The 17873-nt window shown below is 43.3% G+C and overlaps 1 protein-coding gene across 2 annotated transcripts; it reads left to right on the plus strand.

The window, feature by feature from the left end:
• Positions 1-1797: 1797 nt before the first annotated feature.
• LOC147893187 (dynamin-related protein 4C-like) lies at positions 1798-16021 on the plus strand. Of its 2 annotated transcripts, none has more exons than XM_087386469.1 (3): positions 1798-1887; positions 2183-4280; positions 15893-16021. In XM_087386469.1, exon 2 carries the CDS (start codon positions 2595-2597, stop codon positions 4254-4256), a length of 1662 nt encoding a protein of 553 aa, XP_087242595.1. In that variant the 5' UTR covers positions 1798-1887; positions 2183-2594; the 3' UTR covers positions 4257-4280; positions 15893-16021. The 2 variants fall into 2 exon arrangements, with proteins under 2 accessions (XP_087242595.1, XP_087242596.1); XM_087386470.1 differs by lacking the exon at positions 15893-16021 and adding an exon at positions 13252-13320.
• The last annotated feature ends 1852 nt before the right edge of the window (positions 16022-17873 follow it).

Here is a 17873-nt window from a genome sequence, read left to right on the forward strand (position 1 = left end):
CCTTGGAGCTTTGGGCCTCCTCCTCTAATAAGGTGGAGGGGCGCTAGTAGCCTCCAAATCCTCCACGACACTTGTAACGTGCTACTACTGCAAGGGGGCTTGGGTGCTCGACCCCCCTACTCTAGAGGGGTCAACCAAAGGAGCGGCAGGTGTGCCCTCTGAAGGTGAAGTGGTTGTGCTCTCTTCTTGCAATGGTCCATTGTCTTTGGCTCTTCGTGGCTCACTTGCTCGGTTTTTTTCCCACCTTGGTCCAATTTCCTTCAGAGGGCTCCAGCCAACGGGGTCTGGGACTCCAGCTGCTACTCTCACTACTGCCTCGGGGGAGGGGCGGGTGACTCTGACCTCTAGTGCAATCCCCCCGTATGTGCCTATTTGCCTACAATGAAGACATTGTCCTAGTAACCCAAAAACCTCGAATCTCTGTCAGAGCGTTCCCCCCTCAAGGGTCTCTAGGAGAATCACCTCCAGAAGGGACTTTGGGTTCTCTATGACCATCTTGAGCTGAGGGACACAATCATTTGCCACTATAGAAGTTGCGGACTTCGAGGGAGACTCCAACAATGTACCAAAAGCCAGTGGAAGAATGGCTCTAGGAAGTGAGGAACGTGGTGTGTCAAGTCCATGTCCTCCACTATGAATTCGTGGTACTAGGAAAGAGGTAGACCAAATGGGAGCCATGGAGAATTGGGCTCTACTCCACAAGTGTCAGAGCAGTGGTAGGTGAGCTCAACTGGAGGAGAAAGAATCCTCTTCCATAGATAGTGCCCTCTTGGATGTGGTTCCCATCTAGTGTCAAACTCACCTAAATTAAATCCCTGACTTGTCTCCTCATAAGCATGAAGGCAACTACTGTCCTATCTTGAAGGTGACTTTATTGCTAGGTTCACCTGTTGCTCGTAAGCTTGAGAGAGAAGAACATTACTGGCTGTGGGTGTTGCCATAGAGTCGCTCTGGCCAGATCAATGGTCCTCCCACACCTCCCTAAATCTAGCCCTCCTTAGTGCCCATTTTTTGTTAAGATTTGAATTCACCGCTCTATTCTCGTCCGACTTTGCAGTGTTCGTCGGCCAGTCATCCGAGATCCTTTCTATGATAGCCCTTGTAATGTCCGCTTCTCCGAGGTTCAGCTAGCTTCATCGCACACACCCTTTTACAAGCACTGGGTGCTCACAACTCCTTGGAGCATCATGGCTCCACCAAATTCCCTCCTTGAGACTTGCATCTCCTCTCAGACAATTCCTACCAGCCCACTGCGCGAGATTGATGGAGACCTTCCATGCTCCCAACCCGACAATTAAAAGTAGAACCGTCAATTTGACAGGGAATTGGGAATTGGGAAAGGGCAGAACCTTAGAAATATTTTATTTATATTTTCTAATAGAGAAGGTTCCACGTGGCACTCAGAGGAGAGGGTGGTTGGTTGGCTGTCTGGCAGCAGTTGCAGGTGCTGACGTGACGTGTGGCAACAAGCGGCAGACTTGATTTAACGGCTGCGGTAAGGCGCTCATTGTGAGCCGTTAGATCATGAGCGTGTACTTCAAATAGCCGGCACGTTTTCCCATTATGCAAAGATCTCGATCGGAGGGCTGGGATCAGGATTCCGGGGCCGAGGTAGAGAAGAGATAAGTGGGCTGGCATTTTCTTTGAAAAGTAATCTCAAATCATTCCTAACATTCCACAAATGCATCAAGACTAGATTCGCTGGGTTGGCGGGAAACAAATTCAAGCAAAAAGTTCCCGCGTGCACCATAAATCTCTCCTGCTACGATTTTTGGAGGATCGCATTGTGGTGCTCCCTTCTCAAAATGTGATATGAAGCCCTCCTTCTCTTGATTGCATCCCTTGCTTGGTTGTTCCAAGCCCAAAACTTCATCAGCGAGTGATCGAGTAAGTACTAAGTGGTTACATGTGGAAGCAGTTCCTAAGCATAGCATCTGAGATAAACGATGAGTTTGAAATGGTAGGGGAAGCAATAGCACTGAACGATTGAAGTGAAGCTGCATGATTAGAGCGTAAGTGGAACTGAATACCTCACCTCTACCGAAACTTAGTGAAACTGAGTTTTTGTAGAACTGAATGCAGGAAGGTAGTGAAACTGAATATGATTTCTAGGAGTAGAGAATCGTTAAGGAGTGCTTCAGGCTAAGCGATTGAGATTTGAATGGAAGGTTTTGTGTCTCAGAATTCGACAGAAGTCCAAGAGAGATGGAGCGTGGGCAAATGCAGGAGTCTCTCGCCCTTGTTTGTGTCTCCAATGCATCATGCTCACCCGAAGAACACCAATCGCCACTCGCAGACAGCTTCTCGCACCGGTTGCGACCCTTGCTAGATACCATTTCTGGACTGCGTAGCTTGGGGATCTTGGACGAGAGCCTGCACCTGCCCACCATTGTCGTTGTGGGGGATCAGTCAAGTGGTAAGACCAGCGTTCTCGAGTCGCTCACAGGCATCGAGCTCCCAAAAGGCCAAGGGATAGTGACTCGCGTGCCACTCATCTTGAGGCTAAAGCGAGAAGAGAAGTCCAAAATCACGGTTGAGTATGGCAAGAGGACGGAGCAGATCGAGCAGAACGCGATCCCCCATGCTCTACTGCAATGGATGAGCTTGCTGGCACTGGAAAAGGGATTTCGAACGAGCCGATAACTCTGCATGTCAGCAGGCCAGCAGCTCCCGATCTGAGGTTGATTGATCTTCCAGGCATCACGAGAGTTCCTGTTGAGGGGCAGCCTGACGACATTCACGACAAGATATCAAAGCTCATCCTCGAGTACATCTTGCCCGAGGACACCATCATTCTCAACGTGCTCTCCGCAACCGCAATAGACTTTTCCGTCTGCGAGTCAACTCGAATCACTCGCCACACGGACAAGCTACGGGCACGCACTCTGGATGTCATCACGAAAGTGGACATGGGACCAGAAGGCCTTTTGAGGAAAATCACCGATGATGGATGCTTGGGATACGTTTGCATTCGCAATAGGACCAGAACGGATGATTCTTTATTCGAAGCAATCCAGGCGGAAAAGGAACTGTTCGCAGCTCACTTCGAGCTATCGAAACTCGACAAATCGATGGTCGGCATTTCAGGGCTTGCACATCGTCTCACGCAACTACAAGTAGAAACCATCGCCACTCTACTACCCAGAATGCTCGCGCCAATCGATAACGCACTAGAGAGCAAGCGCAACGAGCTACGGAATTTGTTGGGGGTTTTTTCCAGTCCTGGAGAGGCAAAAGTGGGTTTCTTCCGTCTTTCCAATGATTTGAGAAACAGCTTGGAAGATGCACTCGTGAATGGTAACACCGGCTTGTTTCCGGATGACCCTCGGCTGCATTACACCGTTCGCCTCCATGAACTATTTAAGGAGTTCTCCCAAATCCTCTCCAAAGTCGGTGGCCGGATTGTAGAGCCTGGTACTGTGAAGTCTCTTCAACATCTTATTGCGGGGAGTTCCACTCTCTTGCCGAATGTTGTGTCGATGTTCGTTATAAAGAAGCTCGTACGCCAGCAAATCGCATTGATCACAGACGATGTCAGAAATCTTTGCACGCAAGTCTATAACCTCTCACAGGCGGTTCTATTCTCCGTCATGGCCAAACATGTGGGTCAATTTCCAAATTTGAGGAAAATCTACATTACATTGGCTCAAAAGATTCTCAGCGACTGCAGAGAAAAAAGTCTACACTCAGTAAACCGTCTATTGGAGATGGAACGGTCCGTAATATATGCTTCGAATTGCAAGTATAGTAACGGCGTGAACAAGTTGTCGGATGCACTGCAATCTGGAAAGTACATCTCATGGAGTGCTTCTCTAATCAAGGAGATACAAGGACTTGGTTTGGTATTGCCTGAAAACATTGATCTGGAACACATTTGCCCCCTAAGTCAGGTGGAAGTGGACGCTTTACTGAGTGTGATCGTATACTGGGCGGGGGTGAGAAGAAGGCTGGCTGACAATGTTCCGCGGGAACTTCTATTTTCTTTTCATGCAGCGATGAGGGGCTTAGTTGATCATGGAGTGGCCGAAGTTTTGGGCGGAGAGAGCAAGATGAACATAGAAGAGATGATGATGGAGGAGTCGGAGGTGATGCAAGAAAGGCAGCATTTGCAGCATAGCATCGATGTGCTCCTTCAGAGCAAAACCCTAATCTTTGATCTCCTGGGTAGTGTAGGACGAAAACGTCTTTTCGAAATGGTCACATGCCTTCGCCCCCCCACAGCAAACGCAAGTTTACCAAAGAAACCGAGGACCTAAGATCCAAATACTACGGCAAATTTTGTATGTTCTTGAACTTGAAGCTCTTTTTCCAAGTTCTTTTTCCTTCATCTATATTTCATGTGCGATCTGGCCCTGCCTCTGTTACCTCCAGTTCTCGCTATTGGATTTACTTTCTGGTAGTTTTCTTTGCTGAGCTTTGGCTTTCTGTTTCGATTTTAGAAGTAATTCGCTAAGTTTTTTGTGACTTTCGATGCAATCAACTCCCTTGCATTCTGTGAAAAAACGAAAAAAGTTAACTCCCTTGCAAACATCCCATCACTGCTGGTTTGTCTTTTCTTCTTTTGAGCTTACGCAGCATTAGAAATATGCTTTTCCCCCATTATCAATGGAACGGGAGAAACTGAACTCTACTCCCGGCTAATTCCTGATGGTCCACCCTTGGCTTTTTACCACTTCCGTATCTCCTTTCTTGCATTCTTGGCTTTCCACTTAACAAGATTTCGCTAATCATTGTAACCTCTTGCACATCCTTTCCAGATGAGTAATGTTTCTGTTTGGAGTTGGGAAGCATAGGCTTCAATGCAAGGGTATGAACTCCCAACTACACAAAGGGTTTTTGTTTCTTTGAGTTCATAGTAAGTAATGACAAAAAAATTCGGATTACTGCTGGACATTGGAGACCTTCCAAAATTTACCATTGGGAGAGCTTTAAATCAATCTAGAGATTCAAAGATCATCTTGGAGGAGGCCTCAAGGAATAGGAATGAGTCTTTTCAGCGCTGCCTTTGGGAGTGTGGATAGCCCAAGATCAATTGGACCGGGCAGAACTTCTGAACAAGTTTTACTCCTCCACTTTGTTTCTTACTTGGAGTACAATGGTCTGGCTTTCACTTGCAAGTCCTCGGGCATTTATGAGAGTCAAGGCTCCTCTTGGGCTATCATAGTTCGGCTCCATTGTGTACTGTTCCATCGACTTCATGCCATCCTTGTCAATATAGACTTGCACATGCATCAGTGGGCGCTTGTTGGGAGATTGTTAGAAGCATCACTACTTGGCACATTAGGAGATCTAGATGCTCAGAGGCTATCGATGGCACCCAAATCCACCAAGGTCATATCATGGCCAGTATCTGGACTTACATTGTACACACCTTGATGACTATTTGGTCGAGGATACAAGGATCTTCTAGGTCTACTTTGGGACACCAGGACGATTTTTCTCAAAGAGTGGAGGGGTTGTCCTTTCTTTTCTGAGACCATCACAATCATGATGTGGCATTTCCAGCCGCAATCTTGGTTTTTCATTTGTTCCAACTTTTTGAGCGGTGTTTGGGTTTTTCATGCTTTGCATCATGTACCTATGTCTTGTTGGCTCTTCATTGCTCTTAATACAAATCTATTTTAAACGATTTTTGTGAATAAAAATAGGCTGATTGGCCAATGTATAGGAGTCAACCCGATCTGAAGGCAGTTGACTAGTAGTTAGGTCAGCCAACATGTTGATCTAGTTCCTTGGCCTATATAGGCCTTTCTTGAAAGCTTATGGCTGGCCGATTGCCTAGCCCATCTGACCTCTCCAAGCCCTTGTACCTGCTGTAGTACTTCTACCTTGTGTTGTCTTGTCCTAGTCCTTGACCCTCTTTATAGGATCTTGACTGAGCTACACATAGCCCCAAATTCTGCCCAAGCAATGGCCTTTCAGCCTGACATGTTGAACTTGGTGGCCTCATGGGCTTTCCTGAAATCAAGTCCATGGGGCTGCCAATGTGTTGCTCACATGGAGCCTAATCCAACCGTCTTTCTCACCCATGCTGTATGTCAATGTGTTGCTCCATGGGGCTGCCAATGTGTTGCTCACATGGAGCCTAATCCAACCGTCTTTCTCACCCATGCTGTATGTCAATGTGTTGCTCCATGGGGCTGCCAATGTGTTGCTCACATGGAGCCTAATCCAACCGTCTTTCTCACCCATGCTGTATGTCACCCTCCCCATGTCCTCCTCATATGGGGACTTACAATTGGGGAGGTGATCCTAATATTCAACAACCCCTCTTTGACCCATAGTGGACCCACACCACATGTTGATATAGTTGCTCCATCAACTCCTTTGGAGAAGCTCTGGAATAACTTGAAGGCGTCTTTGAATTCGGATCCATGACTCTGCAGCTCTTGCTTCATCAAGTGTTTGGTACTGCCAATCCTGATCACAAGCATGTCAGCTTCTTCACTCAATCCAAGTACAACAAACATACCCATTCATTTGTTCCCCTCATGGCTGAGAAAACTTTGAATTTTGCAAAGTACCAAGTCTCCCGCAATCTTGTAGCAAGTGTTGAAAGCCTCTGCAAAGTGTAGGACTGAAGACAAGCTTTCAAGATCAAGGCCTCTGACTAAAACATCCACTCAAATATGCTCTCAAGACTCGAATCAACAGATGGAATACATGGATAGACCAGAAATGCAACTCTATTATTCAAGAAAGGGAAATGGGGGGGGGGAAACCCTCAATACAAGCTAGAAGTCCACAATGGGCAGCAAGTTAGCTGAATGGAGAGGAGTGTATGTATCAAAATGAATCATCTACCATATAGCTGAATGGAAAGGAGTGTGAAGTGACTGTCATTGATAAGGCTTTTCAAGGTAGGGTATGGAAGCCCTCCACAGGATTTCATCATTTGTCTCATCAATCCTTAAAATCTAGTAGTCAAGTTTTGGTAAATACTTGGAAGTTCCACCCTACATCTGCAAGATCCCTTCAGTGAGAATGTAGAGTAAAACAGAAGCTTTATTTCATCTTAATTGAGGATTTAGATATAATGCTAGGATTGTGAGATAGATAACCTCCAATTAGGTGGGTCTGTGGAACCTCTTATAAGCAAGGGTCTAACTCCCATCAAGGGGGAAGTCTGCTATGCCAAGTAGTTCAGCTCAATAGGGGGATTGCTCCTGGACCCTTTTTTTATCAAGTTGTGGAGTAGCTACTTTAATGTGGGTGTGACCTAAATCATGATTATGGCCATGTAGTGAATCCTCCATTATAATGGGTTCCATTGGAAAACCAGTATCCACTCTTGAGGTCAATCTTTATGAAGATGATAGCTCCTTGCAGTTGATCCCACGTAGAAAACTAAATCTCTGTTAGACTAAAATTGGACAGGGATTGGTGACAGCTCACCATCAGATTTAAAAAATGCATGGGTTCCATTGGAAAACCAATATCCACTCTTGAGGTCAATCTTTATGAAGATGATAGTTCCTTGCAGTTGATCCCACATAGAAAGCTAAATCTTTGTTAGACCAAAATTTGACAGGGATTGGTGATAGCTCGATATCATATTTAAAAAGTGCATAGGCTAATGCCCTAGGACCAACACCAACTCTTCTTTAAAACCCTCGAGGTTTAGTTTGTACCAGAAGCTTGCCAACATGGTCTAGTGAATACTAAGGTGGGTATTCTTATTGGTAAGGTTAAAGTACTGCTTGCCTTCATGGATGGACATCCAAGATCCTAAAGATTTTCAAGGATGAAGGCCATATCTAGATCTTGAATCACGAAGGTGACCGCATTAGAGTCACATGTAGAAGGCCACCAATATACCAATGGTGAGGCCTAACCCTTAAGTCCTACAGACAGATCCAACCAAATTGACATTACTCATTGGTGAGGTGTCAGCCCTAAATCCTACAAATCTTAAATCCTACAAGGTGGGGTAAATGTGCTAGGCTTCAATCAATCTCCTAAACATACTTAAGCTAGAGGGTAAAATGAGAAGTTCTTCATTCTCAATCCTAAATATTACCAGGTGCTCATGAACGCATCACCTCCAACATCGAACATGATCGTCATTGAAGGGGGGGGCAGAGTGTCCACAAAAAATTGCAGTTTGCTCGATCAACAGTCAAGACTCAAGAGATGGCTAAATCTTTGGAACTTTGTGCTGCGTCTCAATTTGAACTTGGTATACAATTTGACACGACAAGATAGTTGATGCTTGGAAGTTCAAACCTTAAAAGTTTGAACTCTGTACCTTTCACTTCGAAGGTCTCAAATTCAAGTATGAAGTACTAGCTCCATTGATAAGTTGATTTGTAGAGTTTAACACGGTGATTGGATCTGGGCCCTGGGGACTTCTTTGCTGTAGACCTCATTATGTGATTGAATGAGTTCATAAAACATGTCACACAGTGGTAGGGTCTATCTTTGGAGACATCTCGTATAATTTGAACAAAATTGCGGGAAGTTGATGGCATTCAACTAACAGCAAACGAGGCTTGTAAACGCATGTTTCATAGATATGTAATATAGCACTTTAAAGTCCCTTATCTGTGAAGGAATCTATCTAAGTATAGTAGCGTACAAGAAGAATGTCACCTCCTTTATCCTCTTTGAGTGATTGATCCCAGATGGCTAGAATTGATTCCTAGAGTCCTAGAGTGAGCGAGTCTCCCATAGCCAAAAACTCCACTTAGCAAGCTCATCACTACAAGCTCGTTGGTTGATGGCCCATCTCCTCCTTAGTCGCCCAACCACTCTAATATTCTACCACTTCCATAAGTCTGTGGTACCATCATCCATACGGTCTGTGTCATCTAATTTAGAAATCTCCCTGGCCACAGAATAATCGACGTTTGTCATAGTCAAAAGACTCCAATAGGCACCCGTGTTTTGGAAAACTAGCTAAACCAATGAGGGGTTTGTTGGATTGGTTGGGTGTTGAGTCCCTCCTGCCATGCCTCTAATGTGACTAGCTCCCCTGACGCAGTGCATAAAGCCTCTCCTCAATTTCTTTGGAAGCGAAGCTGGCTCCAAGACCCCATGGAGTGGGCAGGTCCTGTACTCCATTGTGCCTTGCTGATGTCTACAGGGTGATCAAGCATGTGCCCCTCTTGATTCGCCATACTTTGAATGCTAAAGGGTTGGTGCTTCAACTTCTCCTTGCACTATAGGTTGAGGTTTGTTGAGAGATGGCTACACACCCTCATAGTCTCCTCATCAAGGGTGACCCCTTCCCCATTTAAGGGGGCCTCTGTGAAAATCCAATGGGACAATTGCTGCAGCCGGCCCTCTTTTGTGCAAGTGGGTGTTCCCTAGGAGACCTTGTTGAACATGATGCCTAAGCATCTCTCCTTTGTGGAATGACCATCATGCTACCAAGCAAGTCTCTCTTAAGTATTCCATGTACTATCTGATCTTTCCAACAAAAATTGTGGACCAATCTCCTGAGCTGTCTCCCATGTAGCCTCTTTGAATGAGCCAACACGTACCTTGCCATGGCCAAAAGAACGTGGTTCACTACTAAATCTCTCCTTGCTAAGGATAGCTTGGCTAATATCTAATAGAAGAGCTTTCAATGCACCCTCTTCAGCATTGGAGCTTTTTGTTTATCTGTCGAGATATCCAAGCCACTTGGTAGTTGAAATATCTCACCTAGAGGTATCAATCTAAAGCCAAGGTCACTACCCCATGTGAGGTTGTCCTCTATCACCTATAGGCTGTTGAGCCCTCTACAAATAAGGTAGTATCATTTGCAAACTTTGAATGAAAGAGCTTCTCCTATTGCCAAATTGGAGGATGCATCCTAGACAAGCTATCCCAACGAAGCTATAGCCTCATATGATCGAAGGAAATAAGCCTAGGGCCTTTTCCACAAACCAAAACAAGGCAGCCAATGGGGATCCTATAACAATTAGCAAGAGAGGGAAAAAGGCCTCTCAATATTAACATCCGTTGAACTTGCCCACATATAAGCTTGAGATCCACCTACCCAATACTCCAAGAAATCAAGTCTTCGCATGGCCCCCTCCAAAAAGGCCTAATTTCCAAGCATGTGCTTTGGGTATGTGGGAGATTCTTATTATATTCACGAGACGAGATCAAATGAGTTGGTGTTGAATTGGATGTGCTAACCCACACTTGTCTACCACAGGTCCACATGCCCATATGCCAACCTTCCACCTTTACTCAATTTCCCCATGGGATGCCCTTTTTTGGCTTAGTTGTTGAATTTACCATTTAATGTGCTAGAATCTCACAGTGCCCACCTGTGAGCCCCCGATTTGAGGGGACAAGAGGCAGTGAGAGGTAGGAGGGCTGGGTAGAGAGACTCAGGCCGGCATCGGAGGGAGAATATAGGCGACCAGCACACGGGCTGGGTTGCGGCCTGCAACAGCAGGTATGAGGGGGGCTTTAGGCCTCACATGGAGGCTCTAGCAGCAGTGCGGACTGGCTGCCCAGGGTGCCCTTATATAGGGGCCTGTGGCTGGCCAAGTCGGCCCAACCAGGGCCACCGACCAGGGCCAACCCTGGTCGGTTTATGGGGCCCATGAAGTCAGCCACCAGACAGGGTACCGACCCTGCTGGTCGGTCATCTGAAGGGGCCTGGGCAGAGCCTATAGAAGGTCCACTTCTCCATTGAGCCCAGCATCCAGTGCATTACAGAAAGCCTTCTCCAAGGCAGTGTTCAGCACCCAGATCTGGGGAAGTTTGTGAGAGAGAGTTCATCAGTTTTCTCCAGCATCCTGTTGTGATTTGTACTGCTCCCTTGGAGCCATTTTCTGCCCACCATCCGGTGGATGAATATACTCTCTCTCTCCATCTATTCTTGCTGTTATTTCTGAGTGTGTTTTTGTTGCATCTGTGGTCATCTATCTAAGCTGAGTGTGTAAGAGTTAGAGAGATCTTGGGTGGAGGATTGAGTGATTCATTCCCTCTTCATTTCTAACATGGTATCAGAGCCATAGGCTCTCAACTCTTCTTCATCAAAGCATTCTTTGAAGGAAAGAGTCCCTTGGCAGAAAGGCGATTTTGTTTTCAGCTCAGGCTAGCACGGGAGATCAGTATATCTCTTTTGCTTAAGTTTTTTTTTTCAATGCTATTCACCGAGATGGATCAGCGTTCAGAAGCCTCTACACCCACTGCTCGTCCTTCTTCCTCCTCCAGTCATCTTCCTTCTTCATTCATTCCCAATTTTGGTGAAGCTGGAAAGCTCGATGGGACGAACTATCCAATTTGGAAAGTCAAGATCCGAAGCCATCTGGTGGCATGGAAGCTATGGAAGATAGTGATTGGGACCGAGGTAAAGCCGGAGGACATTGTGGACAAAAGACGTGATGTTCTATTTGAAGCAGATGCGGATGAACTCAGTGCATGGGAGGAGAGGGATGCTCAAGCCTTAGCAATGCTAATCGGCACGACAGCAGATGTTGTGATCCCTCATATCCAATTGGCAGAGACGTATATGGAAGGCCAGAGTTGAAAAGGAGACATGGTAGAATGTCGAGATGTTTCGTACAGACAGGGGGGGAGAATTCACCTCCAATGAGTTCAAAACATTTTGTCGCAAGCATGGGATTAAGTGACAACTCACCACAGCACATACATCTTAGCAGAACGGGGTAGGCGAGAGGAAGCACAGAACCACCACGGAGACAAGGCTTGCTATGCTCCGAGGGAGGAACCTTTCTAAAGCCTATTGGAGTGAAGCTGTCAATACAGCAGTACACAATCTTAATAGGACCAAGACGAAAGCCGTCAAGGAAGAGACTCCATATGAGGCATTTTATGGTAAGAAGCCCTCTATCACTCATCTTTGCATTTTTGATTCTAATGCATGGGTGCATTGCACAAGGAAGAGAGGACCAAGCTTGATCGAAGGCCTATCGACTCTTCGACCCAATAAAGAAACATATTCTTATCAATCGGGATGTCATCTTCGAGGAAAAGGAATCTGAACCCCAGGAGGAGTCTTAGATTAAGGAGGAGGAGATTGTCCAATCCTCGAATCCACACTGCCCCAACCATCCAAGAGGTGAAGAAATTGGAAGCTGATATTCCACAAGGTACTGAGGAAGAGCAGGATGTTCCAAAAGTAGTTCTAGTTTTTCCTCCCACTGAGAAGCAGAAGAGGTTGCCTTAATGGTACCTAAGAACATTTTGTCGCAAGCATGGGATTAAATGACAACTCACCACAGCACATACATCTTAGCAAAAAAGGGTAGCCGAGAGGAAGCACAGAACCACCACGGAGACAGGGCTTGCTATGCTTCGAGGGAGGAACCTTTCTAAAGCCTATTGGAGTGAAGCTGTCAATACAGCAATACACATTCTTAATAGGACCAAGACGAAAGCCATCAAGGACAAGACTCCATATGAGGCATTTTATGGTAAGAAGCCCTCTTATCACTCATCTTTGCATTTTTGGTTCTAACGCATGGGTGCATGTGCACAAGGAAGAGAGGACCAAGCTTGATCGAAGGCCTATCGACTCTTCGACCCAATAAAGATATTCTTATCAGTCGGGATGTCATCTTCGAGGAAAAGGAATCTGAACCCCAGGAGGAGTCTCAGATTAAGGAGGAGATTGTGCAATCCCCGAATCCACACTGCCCCAACCATCCAAGAGGTGAAGAAATCGGAAGCTGATATTCCAGAAGGTACTGAGGAAGAGCAGGATGTTCCAGAAGCAGTTCCAGTTCCTCCTTCCACTGAGAAGCGGAAGAGGTTATCCCAATGGTACCTAAGAGCATTGGAAGACTCTTAATGCTATATTGGGATTTGGAGATCCATTACAGAATGTTACTAAAAGCCTTGGAGCTGTGAATAGTAATGTGCCTTCCATAGTTCATCATGTTGGGTCCTTCGTGCCTTCTGTAGATCATCATGTCGAGTCCTATCTGACCATATTTAGAGTCTAGTAGCCCATATTCAACACAAATGGAATTTTATCGTATGGAGGCTCTTCTATAGTAAGCTCTCAATTCAGCATAGCTTGGTGGAATGGTGACACTTTTCCCAATCTGCAAGATCAGAATTGAGACCCATCCTCTGTTAATAATCTTTGTGAGTGGCTTGTCCTTGTATTGCAAGGAGCTACAAAAAATGAAAATCTCTAACTGGTTCTGTCTGACCCTATGGACATTATAGTTCTAGTCTTGGCATATTGATGGGGTGCTCTACTCCTTGAGTATTTTTATGGGAGTTTCTTTGCTGAAAAGTTTATCCTGACTGCTGCAAATATTACTGTGTGATTAGGTACTTCAAAGAACTTGACCTGGAGACTGGAGATTGTTTTCATTCAACCTGATCGAGTGTAAATCTTTGACCAATGGCGAGATCCAAAACCATATAACCTAATCAGAAATTTGTGATCAGTAAATGTTTAGACTCCAGAGGGCGGTTGTGTTTCAAGACTAGGGAATACAATGGCAAAAAGGCTATGTACTCTAATGAACAGTAAGCCTGAGCAATCTTTATGAGGTTCAAGCCTACTAATAGCCACAAATCCTTAATGAGGTACAAGTCTACTAACAGTCACAGAGTCTCTGCATGCTATTGCCATATTAGGCATGTTACAATTGGAGGATTTTGTTGAATGTCATTAGCAGCTGCTATTAGATTGCAACCTTTTTGGACTCCTGATTTTGGCTTCTAGATTCCTAGGAGACTAATATCCCATCCATATGCATTATAGAGTCGGTCGTTTGACCGGTGTCATGCAGGACTTTTGAGCATTCGGCCCTACTAGAGCTTCAGATTATCATTCTAATGCTACTAGAGTTTCACTGGCCTACACCTAAGTCCTAGAACATGAGTGCACATTTTATTGCTAGCATCCATACCACTTGGTCCCATCAAGACTAGGGGTTGTTTTCAAAATCCCAATTGAGATCTAGGCCGAGTGTTAGTATTTGAAGTATTCACCTAGCCATGGCAATGTACATAAAATTTAGACCATATTAGTTCACCATCAATGTTTCAACTATAACCACATAGGTGATTATGATAACATGTCCTCTTGCTTGTTCCATAGTTGTCCTTTATTAGTTTACTAGTACATGGATGTCCTTTGTGGACTATTTAGTGGATAGTAACAGGGTCAGATCTCTGTGGACTATAGCTGGGGAGATTTCTCAAGCTTTTATCTCATTTATGCCCCAGATTGGAACAACCAGCACGAGAACTTTTTACACATAAACAACAAGCAGCACTAAACCTCCCACACCTCTGCAACATTCATTGAACTTTTCACTTTTGGCTCAAAGAAGTTTTTAGCTATGAGGGGTTACCTTCAACATGCCTTTCTAATCTCAGATTTCATTTATTTACACCTCTCTAGTGTGTGTATTATTATCCATGCATGCGATGACTCAAAACAGGATGCAAACTAAGAGTTATTTCCTACTATTACTTCCCTAAGACTCAAGAGCTATGTTTCACTATTTATTTGCATAGCTTTCCAAAACGATCTGACAAGCAGTTATTTGCTTGCTAAAATTTCCATGAATTTGCTTGTTAAATTTAAGCTGTTTAAGTAGGAGAAACAAATAAGGGAGCTTCTTATTCATTTTATAAGCCATCAGATGATTGGACTATTTAACTATAGATGTTCAAAGATTTTCAAGTATTGAGAATCTAAGATCCTAGTTATGATTGGGGCAAAAGAGAGTTGTTTATGAGAAATTTCCTTTTATGATGACCCTTTTGTGCCACTGTATACTCTACTTCAGCTATATGGTCATCATTTTGCACTCTTTCTTTGTACTCATAGGGAAAATAAGCTTTTATGCATGTTTCTGGTTGGTGAGAGCCATATATGCTTCTATGAAGTTTGGCTGATGTGTGTATGAGGCTGCCATTAGTCGCTCAGTTTGGGGATGAAATATATTATCTGATATTATTTGCACATCAGAGTACATTCAAGAGTGGATATTGATGTTATGAATGGGGATATGTATCTTTACTTTGATTGAATATTAATGGAAATGGTTGGACTTCTTTTCAAGGCTATAATTGAGATTGGTAGAACATGTATGCCACTCCATCCTAGTGACTTAATCTGCAGCACCTCTTGTGTTCAAAGCCCCTAAGAAATACTTTACTATTGGACTCATTCCTTTTTATGTTTTACTTTTGTAAATAGTAATTCAAATTTCTGCTCACTGCAAGACCACTGCGGAAGGAAGTTTTACTTCTCTTCACATTACGATAAGATGGGCTTATGATCATGAGATATTAAAGATAAATGATTTAGTAATGGATAAGGATTTGCAAGTTCCAAAGTCCTTTATTAGTTTGACTAATTTTATGGAAGCAAGAGGACTTAAGGAAGGCCCTCCTTTGACTTTGGCCATATAACAAAAAGTTAATGTAGAAAATTGAGACTTTCTAGAGCAGTCTTTAAGTATTTCTCTTTAGCATGTGGATTCCATTACCCTTTGGTGATCTTGAATGAAAGGTAACTTGAAATGATTTGTCCTTTGAATTGTTTACATGGGAGATTTTTTCACATTTTATGAACTATGATGATAGTACCTACGATGGGCTAAGTGCAATGTAATGAGAAGAGTCTCTCAAATTCGAGCCTCTAAATTACTCAAGAAATGATAAACACTAGGTTTTATATTATTCTCGAGCCTTCCTTTCCATCGTACTCCTTTATATCCATAAACACTAGATAGTTTTGGAAAATTATATTTGTCAATCTTTGATTATTTGAATGGCAAGGTTCAATTAATGTTAATCTAGATAGAGTGATGGGGGTAACAATTGTGTGTTGGCATTGAAGCTTGACTTTATAACTTAAATGTGTTGTTATAACTTTCATTTGGTTGTGATGGTGTCAAGTGAGTCTAAATGTATTGTTCTAACTTTAATTTGGTTGTGATGGTGTCAGATGAGTCGGCATTCCTTTCCATCAGATTTGCAATTAGATCTTTGGCATGATTCATTGGACTCGGGATATAATGTTGGTAACTTCGAATAGTACTCTATGGTAGATTATCTCCAGCTAGTGTAAAATAGAAATGAACTATTTATTGGAGACTAGTTTTAACTCTTTTTGTATTTTGTACAGTGTATTAATATGAATGCAAGTATTTGAGTTGACTACCACTTTGATACTCTACTTGAAGAGGTCGAATAATAGCAAATTACTCCCATTGGTGATTTGAAAAAAAAAAGGTATATGATTGTATTTGGCTAACTAAAATATTATAAATTGGTCTAGTAGTATTGTAGGATAGATAGTTTGCTAAGATGAGCACACACTTGTATATCCATTGTGAGATAATAAAAATCTTGTGACTAATGGGTATACTTGATTTGATTAGATTGGGTTTGAAGTGTACGTTTAGCATTGGGAATTTGGGAGATCTCCTTTCCTTGGTTGTTAGGCCTTGATGCATGGATTGGCATCAAATTGATGGATGAAAACATTGTCCTTCTTATGTATAGTACATAGAAGGATCCATATTCTTTTTAGCTTTTTGCTATGAATTTATCATCCTCACGAGACTAACTAACAATGAAATTTATTACATCCTTTCATGATTTCTAAGAAAAAGTCTCCGTTTATCAGGGATAATTTGTACGTATCTTTGAAGTCTTAGTAGTAATTTTAATATAAAAAATTCTCTTTTGATTCTTTTATTGATGACTTCGATCAATTGGTCGAGAAGGACGCTAACTTGTTGCACTCAAAAGTGGTCCACGACTGATTGGTCAAAGGACTTTTTCATGAATATGGAGACCGTGCCACCCTTCATCGATCGGTTGGAGAGGTTTATACTTTTACTTACTTTCAAGTATGGATTTAGATCTAGTACCATGTGGATGGGTGTTCATAACAGTTCACTATTTCATTTGAAGGGAACTCCTACAACCCATTCATTTCCATCTCGATAGGAGTGGGATGTGAATGTGATTACCAATGTATCCTTATATATATATATTTAATGAATATGACTTTAACTAGGATAGTATTTTGATCCAATCCATGGTGATGGACGGACTATTGTCTTCACTTGGATTGTGTGTCTGACTTGCGGGAATGCTTTTGGTGGGAAACACATGCTCACACACAGAGACACACACTTCCTCTTGGGGATGCTTGTGATCTTGGAGTTATTGATATGAGGATAGTTGTGCAAACATTATTGGCTCTGACACCTTGTGAGTAAAAAGATATGATTATCAGGGATGTTTCATGCTCTCTGCTTGTGATCTTGGAGTTATCGATATGAGGATAATTGTGCAAACATTATTGGATCTGGTACCTTGAGTAAAAAGAGATGATTATCAAGGATGTTTCATGCTCTTTGCATTAGGTAGCCAAAGTCTTCCCCTCTCAGGGACTTTTGTAACCTTTGGGAGTGCTCAGAAGTGGTAGGTCCTAGTGACATTAAGAGTATATGGATGCCACCTTGCACTCTTGTAATGGATTGGCATAATACTAGTAAGGCCAAGATATATGAAGAAAGAAATTTGGTAATTTGATAATTCAAATTTGGAAGTTCATGGAACTTGATTATAAGGAATTTGGTATAGGATGCAAGAGTGTGAGACTTGCTTATACTTATGGTATATGGACTAATGGACTTGGGATTGAAGTAGTCTTATCAAGTACAAGATTGACATTTCTCCCTCCACATTGGGGCACATTATTAGAATTTGCCCCTCCACATGAAGCACTTGGGCTTATGATGAGCAGGGGGAGTACCTAATGTGGGATACCTTCTTTCTATTATCAATTGGCTACAAACATTTATTGTCGACTAGTAGGGATTATAAGGCGATGGGTATATTTCATAATGCATGTATCTATACCTATATTTCACTAAGATCTTGTTTCCATAGGCATACCTTTGGACAAGAAG

This window comes from Dipteris shenzhenensis, chromosome 15 (genome assembly GCF_047967505.1).
Source record: "Dipteris shenzhenensis isolate YYH24624 ecotype China chromosome 15, Dip_SZ_1.0, whole genome shotgun sequence".
Lineage (NCBI taxonomy): Eukaryota > Viridiplantae > Streptophyta > Polypodiopsida > Gleicheniales > Dipteridaceae > Dipteris > Dipteris shenzhenensis.

Coding starts and splice junctions, on each gene's coding strand:
- LOC147893187 (XM_087386469.1), top strand. CDS start 2,595: ATGGATGAGCTTGCTGGCACTGGAAAAGGGATTTCGAACGAGCCGATA.